Below are 17,081 nucleotides of genomic sequence, written 5' to 3'. Positions count from 1 at the left end.
TAACAAGCTGACAAGTAACTGCTCAGGTATCTGAACTGAAATCATATGATATAGAGCATCTTTATCAAAGGTAGGAACTTTAGGAGACAGATATGGTGCCAAAAGTAATTCCATTAGGAATGGAGTTCAAATTAACTTCACAATTGTTTGACCAAAAAAGTTGGCCACGTACTTCTGGTCCTCATAATATGTCAAGATCAATATTACTGTTTCCTTTACAAATATACTATAGCATGTCACTGGTAAGCTTATAAACCCCCGATTTTAGATCACCTGATACTCCTATGTTATAGGAAATGGAGTATGGCGGGTAGTTCAGAAGGGTGGCAACTATGGTACAGGAGAAGCATTAGTACCGGTTATCATACTTTGTCATCATGGAACCACCATCTAGTCTCCTTTGGAGACTTACCATTCCTGCAGTTCTTCACGTAGCGGTCGTTATCAGCAGGACGTTGCTGCAGCCAGAAAAAATGATTTTGATCTTAACACCAAAAAATATATGGAGGTGACTGGCAGCACAGGAATGTATGTGTACCTTAACAGCTGAGCTTGATAACATGGACAGAATGCTGATGCAAACCGAGCTGACAGTCATTGCCGGCGACCAAGAATCGTATAGTATATCTGGCACCGCCAACAGAAGAACCATCAAGGAGGGAAATTATCAATGAAACAGTAAATGAAACATGGTAAACTTTTGTCCAAAAGGCTGACAGACCCATAGTGCTATTTACTTTGCTAGTTATTTATTTGATAGAAACATATATATTGAGCTAGTTATTCCATAACATAATTACACTAATGTACTTATTCACAATTCATGTGACTGTTTAAACTCTAACTTCTCCTGATGCACTCTTCCTAGAAATTAATTGACTTTTCATAATTATTTTTCGTCTATGTTCAAAGTTCTATTTGTTCTGTACCATCATTGGAAACAAAAATGTCTCTCACAGCAGAAACCAGTCTGATTCATGTTACAGATCAAAGCATGTTCATATTCACTACTCCATATCAAATTGTTCATGTTCAATGCAAACAATTCAGTTATCCGGTTGACATGCAATTTCAACAAAGTACCTTCTAGCGTGTATTATAAGCAGAAAATCATTGTTAAATATATAAGTTTTGAATTTTTTCTTTTTTTTACAACGGGTAAGTGGCAAAAGCAGAATTTGAGCCCAGGATTTTACGATAAACTATCAATGTTTTGAAAGTTGATCTCAATTATATTGTAATAATCCCTTAACTGAAACTGGTTTTTGAGCAGTGTTATTCTTTGAAGAAATGATATGAAGATATGCCCAGCGATCATGAAAGTATATACAAAATTAATTAATTGTTTGATCATATGAATGACCATATAACATTAATCACTTGCTTAATCCAAGCTAAATATTTCAAGTACAGGTTTGCCCAACTATAGCCTTAATATATACAGAATTCAATGTCTGTAGCATGATTATTTATCTACATGAACGTCCAAAGTGCATCATCAATGACGCATATTTAAGGGTATGCACTAAAAATATGAATGCAAAAAGATAATTCATGTTGGCCATCATATGCTTGCTCTCTAGCTTGGGACAACATTCCAGTCACAGAAGAACTACATGGTTTTGGAGTAGGCAAAGAGACTTCAACTTTGTACAAGAGCAGACAATTCCAAGTCAAATGCAAATAGGGATGGGAAATGGTTTTTCCAACTCAAGCCAAGGCAAGTTGTTACAAGAAGTTGACCTAGACCAACTCCTACTCAGTAGATGTATCTTTTAATTTTTCTAATATTTTTATATTCATTTTCTTTGCTGCTTTTAGTAGCTAATTTTATGAAATCTTTAGTCATTTTAAGTATATCTGGTCCTCCTTTGATGCTCTAGTTATGGTCTAAAATGGAAAAAGGGGAAAGTACATAAGTTTAATTATAGGCAGAATGGGAATCATTGCATTTCTTATATTAAAACCGTTTGATGGCCATGTTTTTGTCATAGGCTAGACACATGATCGTAAGGATGTTGGAGATGTCGAACTGGCCATGATAGTAGTAGCTATTAGAGGCAGCATATCACAATAGTGGTGCACAGGATGTTTCTGTCAGTTGAGTTGTAGCAGTGGAGGCACTTGTGCTTGTGGACAACATGTTGGAGAAGTGGAGCAGGTTTGTCGCTTGTGGCACCTGATACATGACATTTTGTCATTGGCCAGTTGGAGGAACCATATGTATATATGCATCACCCACATAACCCAATCAGTTGAGCTAGATTTGGCTAAGATGATTAATAAGTGTAAACTGGTCTACTCTTTTCTTCCGGGCAACTTTGGCCTCAGAAATGCGGGAAGTTGATGATATGGCAGTCTTAGGCCCAATATCAAAATAATTGGTGTCATACATACTGAACAATTAGAAGTGAAATGTCTTTCCAATGTCATAACAGATTTTGCCATCATTGCCTTGTGAACCCTCCAAAGGATCAAAGTGAATTCATGAACTTCAAGAACCAACCTCCTAGGATGACCTATCCACCCGACAAGAAAAATGAAGTAGATCACTCAGACATGTGTCCCCCAATCAGCACCCTAGTTGTGTTTTCTTTGCATATTAAAAAAAGGAAGGTTCCTCAGCCCCAGGTACACTCTCGAGAACCCTCTTCTTCCCCTTAACCCTATTCCCTTGCATCACTTGGGGTATTGAAAGGGCTGGCTGGATGTCTACCTCTGGCATCCATGGGTTGATCAACCATCAATGAATTAACAAGGTTGGATCCATCTGCATTATACTCAGATGACCAACCTACTTTCCCTAACAACACTCAGAATTTATTAATGCAATGTTGGGAAAACAAACAAAAAAATGAGTAAGCACTCAAGTGCAACCTAAACCCACAAGGGGATTAAATATGACAATATAGATCCCTAAACATGATATTCCTCGATAAGCTCCCTGTACCGGGCAAGAGATAGAGGATGTAACACATACAGAATAACCAAAAGTTGTTTTAATCAGAAACCAGTAACTAAATGAAGAAATAAAATAACAAATAAATATTCTCAACAATCATCCCCAGTCTAATACAAAGATCCAATAATTCCAATAAATTAATTGGTAGTTTCTGGTAGAATAAAAGGAAGTGGTGTCCATTTAAGAAAATAACCCTTTTGACAACAGGAAGCTACATTTGCAATAACAATTAATAAAATTTACTATCAGGTGAAAATTTTGGTTACCACCAAGTGCTATGATAACTACCTAAACAGATATGGCCGTTGCTATAGATGTGCGGATGAAGAGGCGCAGGATGAAGAAATATGACCTGATGAAACCAAATAGCCACAAAATAAATCACAACAAACTAAAAAAAAAAGCATCTTTTATGAAAAAAATCTTAGCAATTCATCACTTGAGGGGCTTCCATGGGGTAATGCTCCGGAAAATCGACCTGAAGCTGGTATGTCTCATTCGCATACAGAGTCCCCGGCGCCCCAACCACTTCAATGACCCATCTTTAAGCAAAACAAACAAGCAATTCGAGTAAACTAAGATCCAGGGAACCAGGAACGGGATTAGAAAAGGAAGAACAAGGCCCGAGACGCAACCTTTGGAGGTTATCGGTGACCTTGTGCTTGAAGCCGGCCGGAGGGCTCACCTGCCACTCCGCCAGCTCCTTCTGGAGCCTGTTGCACGCGATCTTGCTGAGAGACTGCGAAACGATCGACCTAATTAGGTTAGTTCTGGTGCCATGCAAAGAGGGAAAAGAGGAGGAAGGGGGAATTTTGGTGATCGCGGATCGGACAGGATCATACATAGAGATTGGGAGGAGGAGGAGGGGAAGGAGAGAAAGAACCTTGCGAGAAGGACCGGAAGGACTGGTCATGATTCGGCGGCAGTGGCGGACACAGAAAAGGGGGGAAGTATAAGCCGGCGTTCGTTTCTGCTCCTCGGCAAGAGTGATGATGCGCTTTCATCGTGAGATATTATGCGATTCTTCTAAAATTGTGTATATTTCAAAATAAAATTTTATACTAAAAATTCTCAATCTAATTTGGATCGATGTTTTATTTCATCACTGTTCTTATGTTACATATTTCTGGATAAAATATATAAATCGTCACGATTCAATTTGATAGAATAATTAATTTATTAATTTGATGAGTATAAATAATTTAATTTAAGTGAATTATTGAGCTAATTATATATTATTTTATGTAATTAGACCTCATTTATATTTTGATCCTTAGATTTAAAATATTTATATTAAAATTCTTATAATTATGAAAGTAAAATAAGTAGGTTCATTTATATTAATATTACCAGTTTTATTAACGAAAATATGAATCAACGTGTAAAAAGTATTGAATCTCGGAATCTCGGATTTTGATGATGAAACCAATTGATAAATGTTTATGATTTGATCTGCGTTTTGAGTGACGCATGATGCTGCGATCAGGGAGAGATAATTAAAGTATGAAGAATCATGTTAGGCCGAAGGAAAATATATAAGAAGATTGGACGTCGCACCGAAGGATCGGTCGACATATCAGTAGAAAGCTTCGGTCCATGGATTCGGGCATCGAGCCACGAAAAGCGGATATTGCGCCAAGGATATCGGAGTTGCGGGGGTCAACTAGCTAATTAGGCAATAGGCCGCAAGAGAGGAAAATGCGTCGAAGAATTGGACGAAGCATTGATGGACCAATGACATGCCGGACAACATGATTTATGCTTAGTAATAATTGTCTAGATCAAAGTGTGTTTAATGTGTGCAGGATTAACTACGATAGCAAGGCATAAAGCAAAATGAAGTTCCGGAGTCAAGAATGTGATTTCGTTGGGAGTTCGAGAGTTCATCGAAAGTCTGGACATTCGTCAGAAGTTTTATCGGAATTGACCGAGAAGTCCTAGAGCTTGCCAAAGAAGCTCGTCGAAACTCACCAAGAAGATTGTCGTGAAGTCCAGGAGCTTGCCGAGAGTCCACTGGAACATTGCCGAGAGATCGTCGGAAGTTCGAAATTCACCGGGAGCTCGCCGGAAGAAACCATGACTAACCAGACTTGATTTGCTTAGGATATGTCTTAAGAATCGTAGTTAGCACATAATTAAAGTGTGATTTAGGAGGTAATCCCATCAACTCTATTAGGGGCCAACTGGGCCTAAAGTTAGGTTGGTTTGGATCGAATTCAAGGCCCAACTAGGATGCTGAAAGCCCAACCGGTGGTGGCATCTCCTGGGAGACAGCATCCTAGGATTTCTGAGCATTAGTACCTCCCAGACTGGGCAGTGGTACCACCGACAGTGAATGCTGCCAACAGTGGTACCATCCATGTTAGGCGGTGGTACTGCCTAGTGACAGACTAGTGATGGTAGTACCGCCCAGTAATGATGGTGGTATCGCCAGTACCCAGGAAACATGAGATGAGATATTTTTAGGCTCCAAATTTAAATCAACTTGAAACTTATAAATACCCCTCTCATCTTGGTTAACTTACACGAGCACAGAGAATTTAAAAAGGGAAAAACGCTATTGTAATATCTTGTGAGAATCCTCCTCTTCTAGTATAAGTGTTAGAATAGTTTGAGAGAGAAGTGAGTGCTTGTAAAGGTTGTCTCCTAAATCTATGAAAAGGAGAGAAGGGGTGTAAGAAGGAGGTTGATATTCGCTTATTAAAGGAAGATCGATAGTGGATGTCAGTAACCTCAATGGAAAAGGAATCGACGGAGTAGATGTAGGTCACGACGATCGAACCACTATAAAAATCTGGTTTGTGTTTCTTTTGTATAATTTATCTTACTGCAAACCTCCTTACTAACTTACTGCTTTCAATACGTTTACGAACATGCTTTCAAATTAAGCATATTTTTGAAATCGATTTTACCATACGAAACGAAATTTTAAAAACTATGATTTTTATTACTGCACTAATTCACCCCCACCACCACCCCACCACCCCCACTCTTAGTTAGTATCAGAGCCTCGTAATTTCTCATTTGGTTTAACACCCAAGAGAAATGACTCTTTTTGGCTTTCAAGAGGGTCACTCTCTCATTCATCCTCTCTTATTCAATGGGACGGACTACACATATTGAAAAACTCGAATGAGAGTTTTCTTATTTTCATTGAATCTCGATTTATGAAATATTATCGAAAATGGATTTCAAAGATCTTCTCTTCCGATGAACCATTGGAATGATTTGGAGAAGAAGACTTTTTCTTTAAATGCGAAAGCTATGAATGCTTTGTTTTGCGCCTTAGATAAAAATGAATTTAATCGTGTTTCTATTTGCGAAACTGTGCACGATATTTGGCATACTCTTGAAATCACACATGAAGGCACCAGCAAAGTTAAAGATTCGAAAATCAACTTTTTGATGGATGATTTTGAATTGTTTCATATGAAACCAAGTAAAACCATTGGAGACATGTATACTCGTTTCACGGATATCGTCAATGGTTTAAAAACACTTGGTAGAAGTTTTTCGGATTTTGAACTTGTAAACAAAATTTTACGTTCTCTTAATAAGAGTTGGGATCCGAAAGTAACCATAATATAAGAGGCAAAAGATCTTAATAATTTTTCACTTGAAGAAATAATTGGTTCATTAATGGCATATGAAATGATGCACAATGCACAAAACGAACTTGAGGACAAACTTCCAAAGAACAGGAAGGATTTTGGACTTAAAACAATTGAAGACCACTCGAGTATAAGCTCAAGTGATGGTGAGCATGAGACCTTTTTAGGCTCTAAGTTTGAATCAATTTAAAGCCTATAAATATCCCTCTCATCCCTGGTTAACTTACATAAGCACAGAGAATTTAAAAAGGGAAAAATACTATTGTAATCTCTTATGAGAATCCTTCTCTTATAGTCTAAGTGTTAAAATAGTTTAAGAGAGGAGTGAGTTCTTGTAAAGGTTGTCTCCTGAAAAGGAGAAGAGGGGTGTAAGAAAGAGGTTGATCTTCCCTATTAGAGGAAAGATCGATAGTGGATGCCGGTGACCTCGACGGAAGAGGAATCGGCGGAGTGGATGTAGGTCACGACGACCGAACCACTATAAAAATCTGGTTTGCATTTCTTTTGTATAATTTATCTTACTGCAAACCTCCTTACTTGCTTACTGCTTTCAATATGTTTACGAACACGCTTTTAAGTTAAGCATATTTCCAAAATTGATTTTACCGTACGATACAAAATTTTAGAAACCATGATTTTTACCGCTGCACTAATTCAACCCCCCCTCCCCTAGTGCCGACTCGTTCCTAATAAAAAGATAATTTTAATATTCTAAATTGTGATGACATATGACATCAGTGGTGATAGACAATGTGCCACTAGGGCCCGTGAGTAGCTGTTGTAGATGAGGAGAGCAACGATAAGAGGCGAGAGCTGTTCTGCATCTATATCGATATAGTTATCGATCGATAAAAGGATCGATTTGCATTTATGTCATTGTCAATGCAAATACCGAGTGGTCCTTTCGCCACTCGACAACTGTGTCGATACCGATGCAGATACATAGTAGCTTTATCTCTTGTCATCACTCTTTTCATCTATATTAGTCACCCGCACCCATTAGCAGTATCATCATCTGTCATCACCCGCACCCATTAGCGATATCATCATCTGTCATCAACTAAAATATTAAAATTATATTTTTATTTATTATTTTTGTATTTCTATCAATACGAATGATGACGGTAGGATAAATAGATCTATATGTTTCGCTTTCATAACTATAGCTATTCGAATATAAATTTTTTAAGTCTAAAAATTAAAATATTAATGATGTCTAATTATAATGGATAATCTATAATTATCCTTAAATTATTTTTGACTCGGAGAACTAACCATTATTGCAATCTTCCTCTCTTAATATTTGATATAGTAATCAACGTCTAAACGCAACCAGTATCATGCATATACTTATTTCATGTCCTTTTTTATATCATTTATCTTAATAGGCATGATAATTATTTAATTAACTTAGTAAATCTATACTTAAAATCTTTTAAGCCTAAGTTAATGATACTCGATCATTTAGTGATCCTCATAGATCAACTTAGATCTCTCACATTTGACATGGGATCAAGTTTAGGATGTTACAAATTGTATGGAAAGCAAGACATCCATCTTAGAGGAAGGATCTAACTTTGACTTTGGAGGATGAAAGTGCAAAACTTTTGTAAAATTCCTTTTTCAATAATTATCTTTCTATTTGTTAGATTGATAATTTTGGAATAGAGCTGTTCAACATTCATATCTCTTCTATTGCAATAGGACACCAAACAGGTGGATGTGTGAGCAGATATAGGAATGTGAGAAGTGGTTGGTTCACTCCTTTCTCTTATCTGTTCCAGTGCAGCATGACAATGAGTTTTCTTGAGAAAGAGGGTCTGACTTTTTGTCAGAAGCTTCAAGTGTCATTATCTGCAACAGGAGTAGTCTGATACAGAGGATGAACAGTACTGATCAAAGACTGACAACTACTAGCCATTGTTGCAGGTCCAACCCTCTGTTTGCAGCATAAAGTCTTATAATGAAGCCAGGATTAAATGTCTATGACTCAAGTTATTCACCAATACCATGAAAATTTCCTTCTTGGGTGGATTATTTAGCTACAGAGCTGGCAAAAAAAAAAACTCATAAACAGGAGAGAGAAAAAAAAAGAGAGTCTTTGGACATTATCAATCTAATGTAGATCTTAGAAAAATAGACAAGCTTATTACAGTTGAAGTGGTGATGAAGTAATAGGTAAAACAGTTCAATCAAGGAGAGGAATCTTCACTCAGAACTGGTTTTGGTATATGATGATAAACACATGTTGGTAATAGCAAACTAAGGTAATCATCATGAAGCTGTCATCATTATTCCTGAATGGTAAAGGATTATATCTTCTTAAAATGAAATGCATAATATATATATATATATATATATATATATATATATATATATATATATATATATATGTATGTATATAGGGAACATCATAATATTCATGAATTATAGTACCTGTGTCCAAGTCAATCTTATGCAGACTAAATTGTGCAGGAGAAGAGTACCGCATGTCAAATCATCGATCACGTATCTTTGACCTTTTTCATCTCGTCGAGTCGATCGGTCTCGCATTCCTCGACTAAGTCAAACCATTAAACTCAAAATTCAATGCATGTGTTTTTTATTGTTATAGGATTTTGATCAAGAAATAAAAAGAGAGATATTTAAGTGAATTAATTACAAAAATGATTGACTATCAAAAGAATAATAATAAAGTGAATCAATATTAGAAAAGCCTTTTTCTATATTAATTAAGAGGCAAAGTAAATGCACAAAATCATCCCGGTGGAACAAAACCCATCATCAATCCGACGGTCTAAAATGCATCATCTCTGTGATTTATACGGTGGACAATGTTTCGAGTACAAGATAAACCTTCGGAATGCATTAAACTATCGTTACCGATAGATCCACCGTTCATTTTATCATTTAAAGAAATCTCGTCCGTTCGTTGGTTATATCGCATAAACATTTTATGAGTACTTTTCTCGCTAACGTTATTATTATTATTTTTTGTGTGGAAAATTCTCGAATCTTTTTTTAATCTTTTATTTATTAGCTCTTTCTAATACTATTTTTCTCTACTCGTTGTCTCGCCTTTCGTCTCCTCCCGATGGCCAAGACGCGGCAGGGGAAGCGAACCCTCGATTCCTACACGATCAAAGGGACCAACAAATCGATCAAGCGTAATTCCTCTCTCCCCCTTCGATCCCCTTCAGAAGGACGCGGTTTATGATCTTTTCTTGCTCGTTTTCTGGTGCTAATTCGGCTTAAACTCTTGCGATTCCGACGGGTTTTTGCCAGCCGGCGACTGTGTGCTGATGCGGGCGCCGGACTCGTCGAATCCGCCGTACGTGGCGAGGGTGGAGGGCATCGAGGCGGGCGCGCGGGGCGGGGTGAAGGTGAGGGTGAGGTGGTATTATCGGCCGGAGGAGTCCATCGGTGGGCGGCGTCAGTTCCACGGCGCCAAGGAGGTGTTTTTGTCGGACCACTACGACGTGCAGAGCGCCGACACCATCGAGGGCAAGTGCTTCGTGCACAGCTTCAAGAACTATACCAGGCTCGATGCTGTTGGGAACGATGACTTCTTCTGTCGGTTCGAGTATAGGTCCGCCACTGGGAGCTTTGTCCCAGATAGAATCGCAGTGTAAGAATGTGATATCTCTTTCAGAATTCACACCTTCTTCCCTTCTTTGGTATTTGACTTATATGTTATGGTCTATATGCATTTGGTCAATGAATGCATGCCTGAATTCTTACAGTTGGATGATATGCAACGGAGAGAATTTTTTATCTCATTCTTTAAAAGATTTTTCTTTTTTATGGTACGCAACTTCAAGCATGATTTTTGATCTCATGCCTTGAAAACTTCATTATTATTTTTGGGTACCTGGAGAAGCCTCTAAGTGGTGCTTGTGGATTTTGATTCTGTTTCCATATCAAATTTGTCGAGTTTTTGGAGAAGAAATTTTTAGGAGATTTCTCTTTTAAAATTTTGGTTTTAGCTTATAAGCTTGAATGTGCAGAAGAGAAAATTAAAAGAAGAAAAAAGCTGGGAAAAGAAGAGACTGAAAAGAGAGAAAAGAATACATGGGAACAGAAGCTCACTTTCTCTCTCATTGTTTGGATGAAGATAAGAGAAGCAAAACTATCACTTCAACTTATTTTTTAACAGAATCAAGGAAGGGGTTTAAAAAGTTGGTTCTGTCTATCTCATGTCAATTCTCTCCAGAATTTTCAACTAAATGCTAGAAAGTTACTTTCTCTCCACTTCATCCAAGTATTATCACCAAAAGAAATAGATGTTAATAAAGGTATAGTAAGAAGTTTGAGCTGTGGGTCAACATTTTCTTGCTTTTTGTGACTCTAATCGTTTTTCTTACAAGTATTATCTCTAATAGGTTGTAGTTCAAAGATGTGCCTAATTTTGTGTTTGAATAATCTAACGCATATTCTGTATGGTATTAGCCTAGTTGCTCTTCTGTACCATTTGTTTGTGGTCTGTTTTTCTGTTGCATGATCCAGTGGATATGAGCAACATGATGTATATTCATACATTAAGTTGTGTATATCTGAATTAGTGCATTCAAGTTAGTAAAACCAAAAGCTAGATGTTTGAGCGGCAGTCAAACTTTTCTATTTTCCAATCTCTTTTGCTATCAATTATTATCATTACTGGATTTGTGGTTCATAAAGGTGGCCATTTGGTGTTTCAAGGATTTTGAACTATTTGTATACGATATAGCATTGTTGCTTTATTCTCCTATTTGTATGTGGATCCACACCTTTAGTTATCTATCAAATATATCTGTACATACAAGCAACTTATGTATTTGTTATGCTGGTTAACACTTAGTTCCATAAACTAAACACCATTCTATTTAAGATTATTTAAGCACTAATCTTTTTTTTCTAGAAAGACTTTATTAATGTTGGGCTTCTAATTTTGGCTCAAAAGAACAAGCTAATTTATTTGATCTGGCTACATTACACAATTACCTACAAAGTAGTCCAGCAATTTGGGCGTGGCTGTGTTTATTTGGTAATTATTTGGTTAATAAGCTTTGACTTGATTATTTAGATGTTGTAAATTATGATCAATTTGGAATTGAAAATATTATCAGCCTTGGTATACTTTTAGTTGAAACAGAACTGGAGTTCAGCACCAATTTATTAATAATGGAATTAAACATGTTTACATCTTAAAATTGTTTAAATGATTGGCCAAAAAAAAGGAAGGAATAAGAAGGAAATATCTGTATATACTTTGACAATTTTGATATAAAGATCAAATGCTGTTTCTGAGAGAGGGTCGACAATGCATTATCTGCATCCATCTCTTATTTTCATTTTTCCCAGCATTTTGTATGTTTGACATGTCCCTCCTTTCCATTTTCACTTTTCCTTTGAGTAGTTCTGTTCTCCAGTTTATAATCAATGTAAAATAAAAACAAATCAGTGGAATCATAGAATTCTTTTCCAAAAGCTCTAAGACTCATTACCCATTCTAAGAAAACTTAAAGCTTTTAGCTACTGATGGCCAAGAAGGCTCATTATACTTGAAACATATGATCCTTTTACAGCATTAGATCAATGGTTGTGTTAATTATTTCATAGAATACACTTATTCATAAAATATATACCTACTAGAGATAGTATTGGATCCTCTTCCAACATATGAACTGTTGAATATATGATAGAATTGATTTCTTGGTAAAACAAAAAAAAAAAACACAAAAATGGTCTATTTACTTATAGGACCAAGTTTGGGTATATTGACTCTCCCTAGATCTTGTAATGATGGGAGGTTTATGCATTGGGTTTCCCCTTTTACTTATTGGTAAAAGACAAGTGAAGATGAGGCAAAATATCTATTCACTTACATTAATGAAAGTGAGGTAAAACCAAATACTTTGAACATATCATGATACTCCAGTATTGGTTCGATGGTTCTGTTATTTAGATATTATCCTTACCTTAATTTTTCGAAGACTATACCTAACCAAATTTCTCATATGTATGGCCCTTGCATAACTTTTATTTTTTATATTATTTACAAGAAAAAAGTCTCTAGTTATTAATTTAACATTATATCGAAAACTTAGTTCATGATCTTATTGGTTCTTATCCAACGTAATTATATGACCAAGGTAGGTAGATAATGAGCCTCATTAGTTGTTTACCTCCATATAAGTTTTAAGTGAGACTTGGCAACAAAATATCTTCGTACCTATCTTGCTTATTGTTAGAATATCTAGAAAATTCTTTTCTAACTGCTTTTACTGCTAGGTGCCATTATGTCGTTTTGGGTAAACGTTGTTAGTCAGATATTTCCTATAACTTCCACAGGTGTACTTTGTTTTGGAGCATTTGTGATGAAAAAACAATTGTATAGCTATGTAGAATCTCAATTAACTTGACATCATCGCATGCATGTTGGTGCATGTAGATTGGATAAAATTTGCTTGAAGCAAGGATTTTAATTTCAAATAATATCGCCCGTACCGAGCGATACGTATCGGTCCGCCAGCAGATCGGTACGCTACTCGATGGTACGATTGATTGGGGCTGCTTTCGCCCCGTTACCACCCTAAATCGGTCGGTAACGGTCGATTTCGACTGTCGCCACCCTGTCACGACCTTAGCTAGAATTGCCTAAGGCATGAGGCACCATTGCGGCCAAAGACGCGAACTTAGCTTGCATTGCCTAAGTTGCGCTTCGCCCTTGCGATATTGCTCCGCAAGGATCAGCCCACTTGTAACCTCTCGCAGGTCCTGAAGGACCTGTAAAAAGAGAAAGTTGATTAGTTCGAAAGAACGAGCGATGGACAAGTCCCGACGTCTCGCGAAAAGGGGAAGCTTTACAAGCAATTCAGCGAGCACCTTGCGTGCACAAGAGAAAAGAGGGAGAGGGGGAAAACAAGGGCTTTAGAAGGTTGAACGAACAGCTGCAAGCCCACAAACAGCCGCTCACCTGGTCCCGGGCGCGACAACAAGTTCCCGTCAAGGCAACGTGCAAACTTGCGAAAGAGTATTCAACGCCCGGTATATATCCGAAGTCCCATCCAGCCCTGTGCCACCCGGGGGGTTCATAAGGGCTGAGATGGCTGACGTTTTGGTGAGTGGAGGCAGATTCCAGAAATCAGCCCGCGGCACGCAAAAACAGAGCTGTTTTGTGCTGTGTTGGGGCTGTTTTGCTCGGTTCGGTGAGCGGTCGCTTTGTAACGCTGCAGCTTGTTCGAACTTACATTTTTACAAGCAAAATGACCCAAAACCAAGAGAAAACATGTTGTCAAGCAGTTGTACATGTAGGTGTGAGCGACGAACGGTACGTTGAACGGAGTTGTTGCGAGTGCGCGACGACCGTTCGTGACAACCCGCTACCGGATGGTATTAGCCGAGGGAGAAGAAAGAAGAGGGAGAACCTGGAGATCCGACACTGCTCTCCCTCGATGATCCCGATCCGTCGCCGGATGCCACAAATGAGATGTTGCCTCCTTCTCGTCTGAGGCGACGAGGCCTCGGCGTCGTAAGCAACTTCTCCTTATCCGCACAGACGTCGTGGGGAGAAGAAACGAAGCGTCGTCAAGGAGACGTTTCTTCTCCCTATGCGGGCAGAAGAAACAAGGCGGCGACGTCGCCTTTTTTTTTTTTTTACTTATATATATACACGCACACACATCGAGTGATACACCTTGGTGTACTACTGGGTACTCTGTACCATACCATACCGAGCTACGCTTGAAACTCCGGTACGGTACGAAACTACGATCCTTGCCTTGAAGTGCTTTGAAACTCTAGGCCTCAACTTTGTTTGTACTGGGGCCTGTTTGGACTTTATCTTGGGAAATGATCTGTTTAACTGCTTTGTTGTCACAATTATTGTAGGTTTAACATCACAAGTATTATCATTTTCTACTAACCTTTGTTGTTCTTAAATTATAATACTTGGTTATGTTTTCATATGTATGGCAGTTTGTCTTTAAAAAATTTAGAAAGGGATATCCTCTCATTTATTATCATAACAACTAATAACTAAAACATAGTTCGTCTAGCATATCTTGCCCTGTTATATGATTCAGATAATGTTATAACATGGAAAAATTGGGACATTATGGTTTGTTGTTGTTGCTGCTGTTATCATCATCAGTTGATTATTTAATCTTCAATTGCTGTCTCAGGTTCTGCAAGTGTGAGATGCCTTACAACCCCGATGACCTTATGATTCAGTGTGAGGGCTGCTATGATTGGTAAGTTGCTTTGTTAATATTGATCATCTTTATAGTGTTACTTTTCCTTTCCAAGGTAAGGGAAAACAAATTACATTCTAGAAAGGACCAAATAAATTTAGCAAACAAATCTTCGATGTAATGAAATATGAGTTAGATCATCACTTTCAAGGTTACATAGAAAGCACACCCTAGATTCAACGATAGTTGCTCAAGCAAGAAATCTTGAAGTAGACAACTGAGGCAACTGACCATTCAAAAGTTTCCAACAAAAACACAACACACTGAGTATAACATGAATCTTCTGTAAGGACTTCCAATCAATGTTCTCCTCTCTATAATTGGCGTGTTGGTGAATCAAGAAAGAGTGTAGATCTAGTTGATGGTTGTCCTTATGAGTTAGGTTTCCAAATCCATTTGTCCTACTCATAGGGGAAGTGAGATAAATCTATTGAAGTAATGCTTTTGAAGTAATATTTAACATCCAGAGTTATAGAGGAATTATAAGTGGCCTTTCTCTATTTTTAATTTAATCTGCCTTTTGCCAATGCCATATTTTAAGACAATGCTTCTGGAGTTACTATGAGGTGAAAATTCCTACAATGTATTTACTTTTTGGAGGGATCATAATCTGATTGATAGAAATTGTTTGGCCTCATCGTGATGTGCTACCAACAGCTGTAAATGACAATTAGAAAATGAGAGCAAGATTGAATACACATGTTTGTGCTTATAACAAGTATGAATCATTATATATGTTTGGTTAGAATAAATTGTTAATGTTGTTATCAAGATAATCTCATCAATCATCATCAATCATTATATGTAACAATTTCCTTGTTACTTTGACTTTGAAATCTAACAACAGACGCTAAAATAAACCTATATTAAAGAGCTCGAGTTTAGCTAGGAGTCAATTGGTATGTGAACTTTTACTTGAATGAAGCTTGAGTTTAGTTCTGTTACACTGCTAAATACGAGTTGCCACCCAAAATATTTTGTTACGTTTCATGCTATTTTGTGTAGTAAATATTTTCATATTCTTGATTGATCCATTTCTTTTCACGTGACTTATACATGCTGCAATAACTATCATTTCGTGTTTTTAGATCTTAAAACATCAATGGTATTCCTGTATTCTCCCTGTTCCAGGTACCATCCTACCTGCATAGATATGGCTGTTGAGGATGCTAAGAAAATTGAGCACTTCTTTTGTCAGAGCTGCACAACTGAAAATGGGAAGGAGACAGAAAAATCCCATAATGGTTCAAAGCAATCAGATATGAAGGTAACTGATTTCAGTATAGCGCATGTGTTGATCTATTTTCTCATCTGCACTTCACAGGAAGTTAATATTTACAAGTATATAGTATTGTGATATAACACATGGTAAGATTAACTTAGCAAGGACATCCATGACAGTTTGATGCCCATATTTTAGTTCATTCATGATTAAGTAGCACCAATACCTAATGAGATAATGTCACAACATTTAGAGATGCCTACATAAGATATTCCAGATCCAAGTGTCTACAGAAGCAGTAAGTTTCTTCAATTTCTTTATAGAAAACGATGGTCTCAATTTTGATGCATTTCTACTAACATTACTGGTTTAACTTGCGAGTCCCAAGCCTTCCAGAAGATGTGGAAGACTTATTTGAATTTCTTCCGAAACTCAAGCTTCTTCTATGTCCATCATCATAGTATGGGCAATCATGCACCATTACCTTCCGTAAAAAATGGTGCTATATGGTACAAAATAATTTTCAGTTTTATGACTTTCTTCTCTGGTGTTTTGTGTGTTGTGGGTGCCAAGCACCTTAGACTTACATTTTCAGCTTTCATGATTAAGTACATTATTTAGTTCTTTAACTTATTTTACATCCATTGTGTTTATCCATTGAGCTTGTTGAGTAATATTTGTTCAACCTGCGTCAAGTTAAAAGAATTTCATTTATGAGCAGGTGGATCCCAAACGACGACGCAGATGATGTGTCAGACTCAAGTTCCTTCAGAAGATTGTAGAGTAGTATGCATGTTTAAGGTTGGTGACTGATGCTTTTACTAGTGTTTGCGTTGTATAGTACTTCGCATGGTCGGTTTCATGTACATATATCGTGGTATATGTTTCTTACAGTCAAATGCCTAGTGGGGAACCATTAAGTGTCATCTGATCTGAGTGATTATTCAGGTTTGCATCATAGAATATGTATTGTAGAATCTGCAGTAAATTCCCCATTTTGAGCAATAATAATAGTTCACTAGTTGTCGCTCTATCACTTTTTTTGTTCTCAGATC

At 37.3% G+C, this 17,081-nt stretch overlaps 2 protein-coding genes across 3 annotated transcripts; one reads left to right on the top strand and one right to left on the bottom strand.

Annotated features, from left to right (window-relative positions):
- Positions 1-93: 93 nt before the first annotated feature.
- LOC135585298 (probable ubiquitin-conjugating enzyme E2 16) lies at positions 94-3,982 on the bottom strand. 2 transcript variants are annotated; one of them, XM_065084054.1, is made up of 6 exons: positions 3,846-3,982; positions 3,598-3,701; positions 3,402-3,504; positions 3,251-3,314; positions 539-627; positions 94-458 (listed from the first exon to the last, which is right to left on the bottom strand). In XM_065084054.1, the coding sequence occupies exons 1-6, from the start codon at positions 3,873-3,875 to the stop codon at positions 363-365; spliced, it is 486 nt and encodes a 161-aa protein (XP_064940126.1). In that variant the 5' UTR covers positions 3,876-3,982; the 3' UTR covers positions 94-362. The 2 variants fall into 2 exon arrangements, with proteins under 2 accessions (XP_064940126.1, XP_064940127.1); XM_065084055.1 differs by having other exon boundaries at positions 3,441-3,504.
- A 5,657-nt stretch (positions 3,983-9,639) lies between these two features.
- Positions 9,640-17,062, top strand: LOC103998934 (chromatin remodeling protein EBS). Its single transcript, XM_009420562.3, has 5 exons — positions 9,640-9,740; positions 9,859-10,201; positions 14,736-14,804; positions 15,936-16,071; positions 16,748-17,062. The coding sequence occupies exons 1-5, from the start codon at positions 9,668-9,670 to the stop codon at positions 16,772-16,774; spliced, it is 648 nt and encodes a 215-aa protein (XP_009418837.2). The 5' UTR covers positions 9,640-9,667; the 3' UTR covers positions 16,775-17,062.
- Positions 17,063-17,081: the final 19 nt, after the last annotated feature.

This window comes from Musa acuminata, chromosome BXJ1-9 (assembly GCF_036884655.1).
Source record: "Musa acuminata AAA Group cultivar baxijiao chromosome BXJ1-9, Cavendish_Baxijiao_AAA, whole genome shotgun sequence".
Lineage (NCBI taxonomy): Eukaryota > Viridiplantae > Streptophyta > Magnoliopsida > Zingiberales > Musaceae > Musa > Musa acuminata.
The sequence above is the reverse complement of the archived record's forward strand: the minus strand, read 5'-3'. Positions and strand labels throughout refer to the sequence as shown.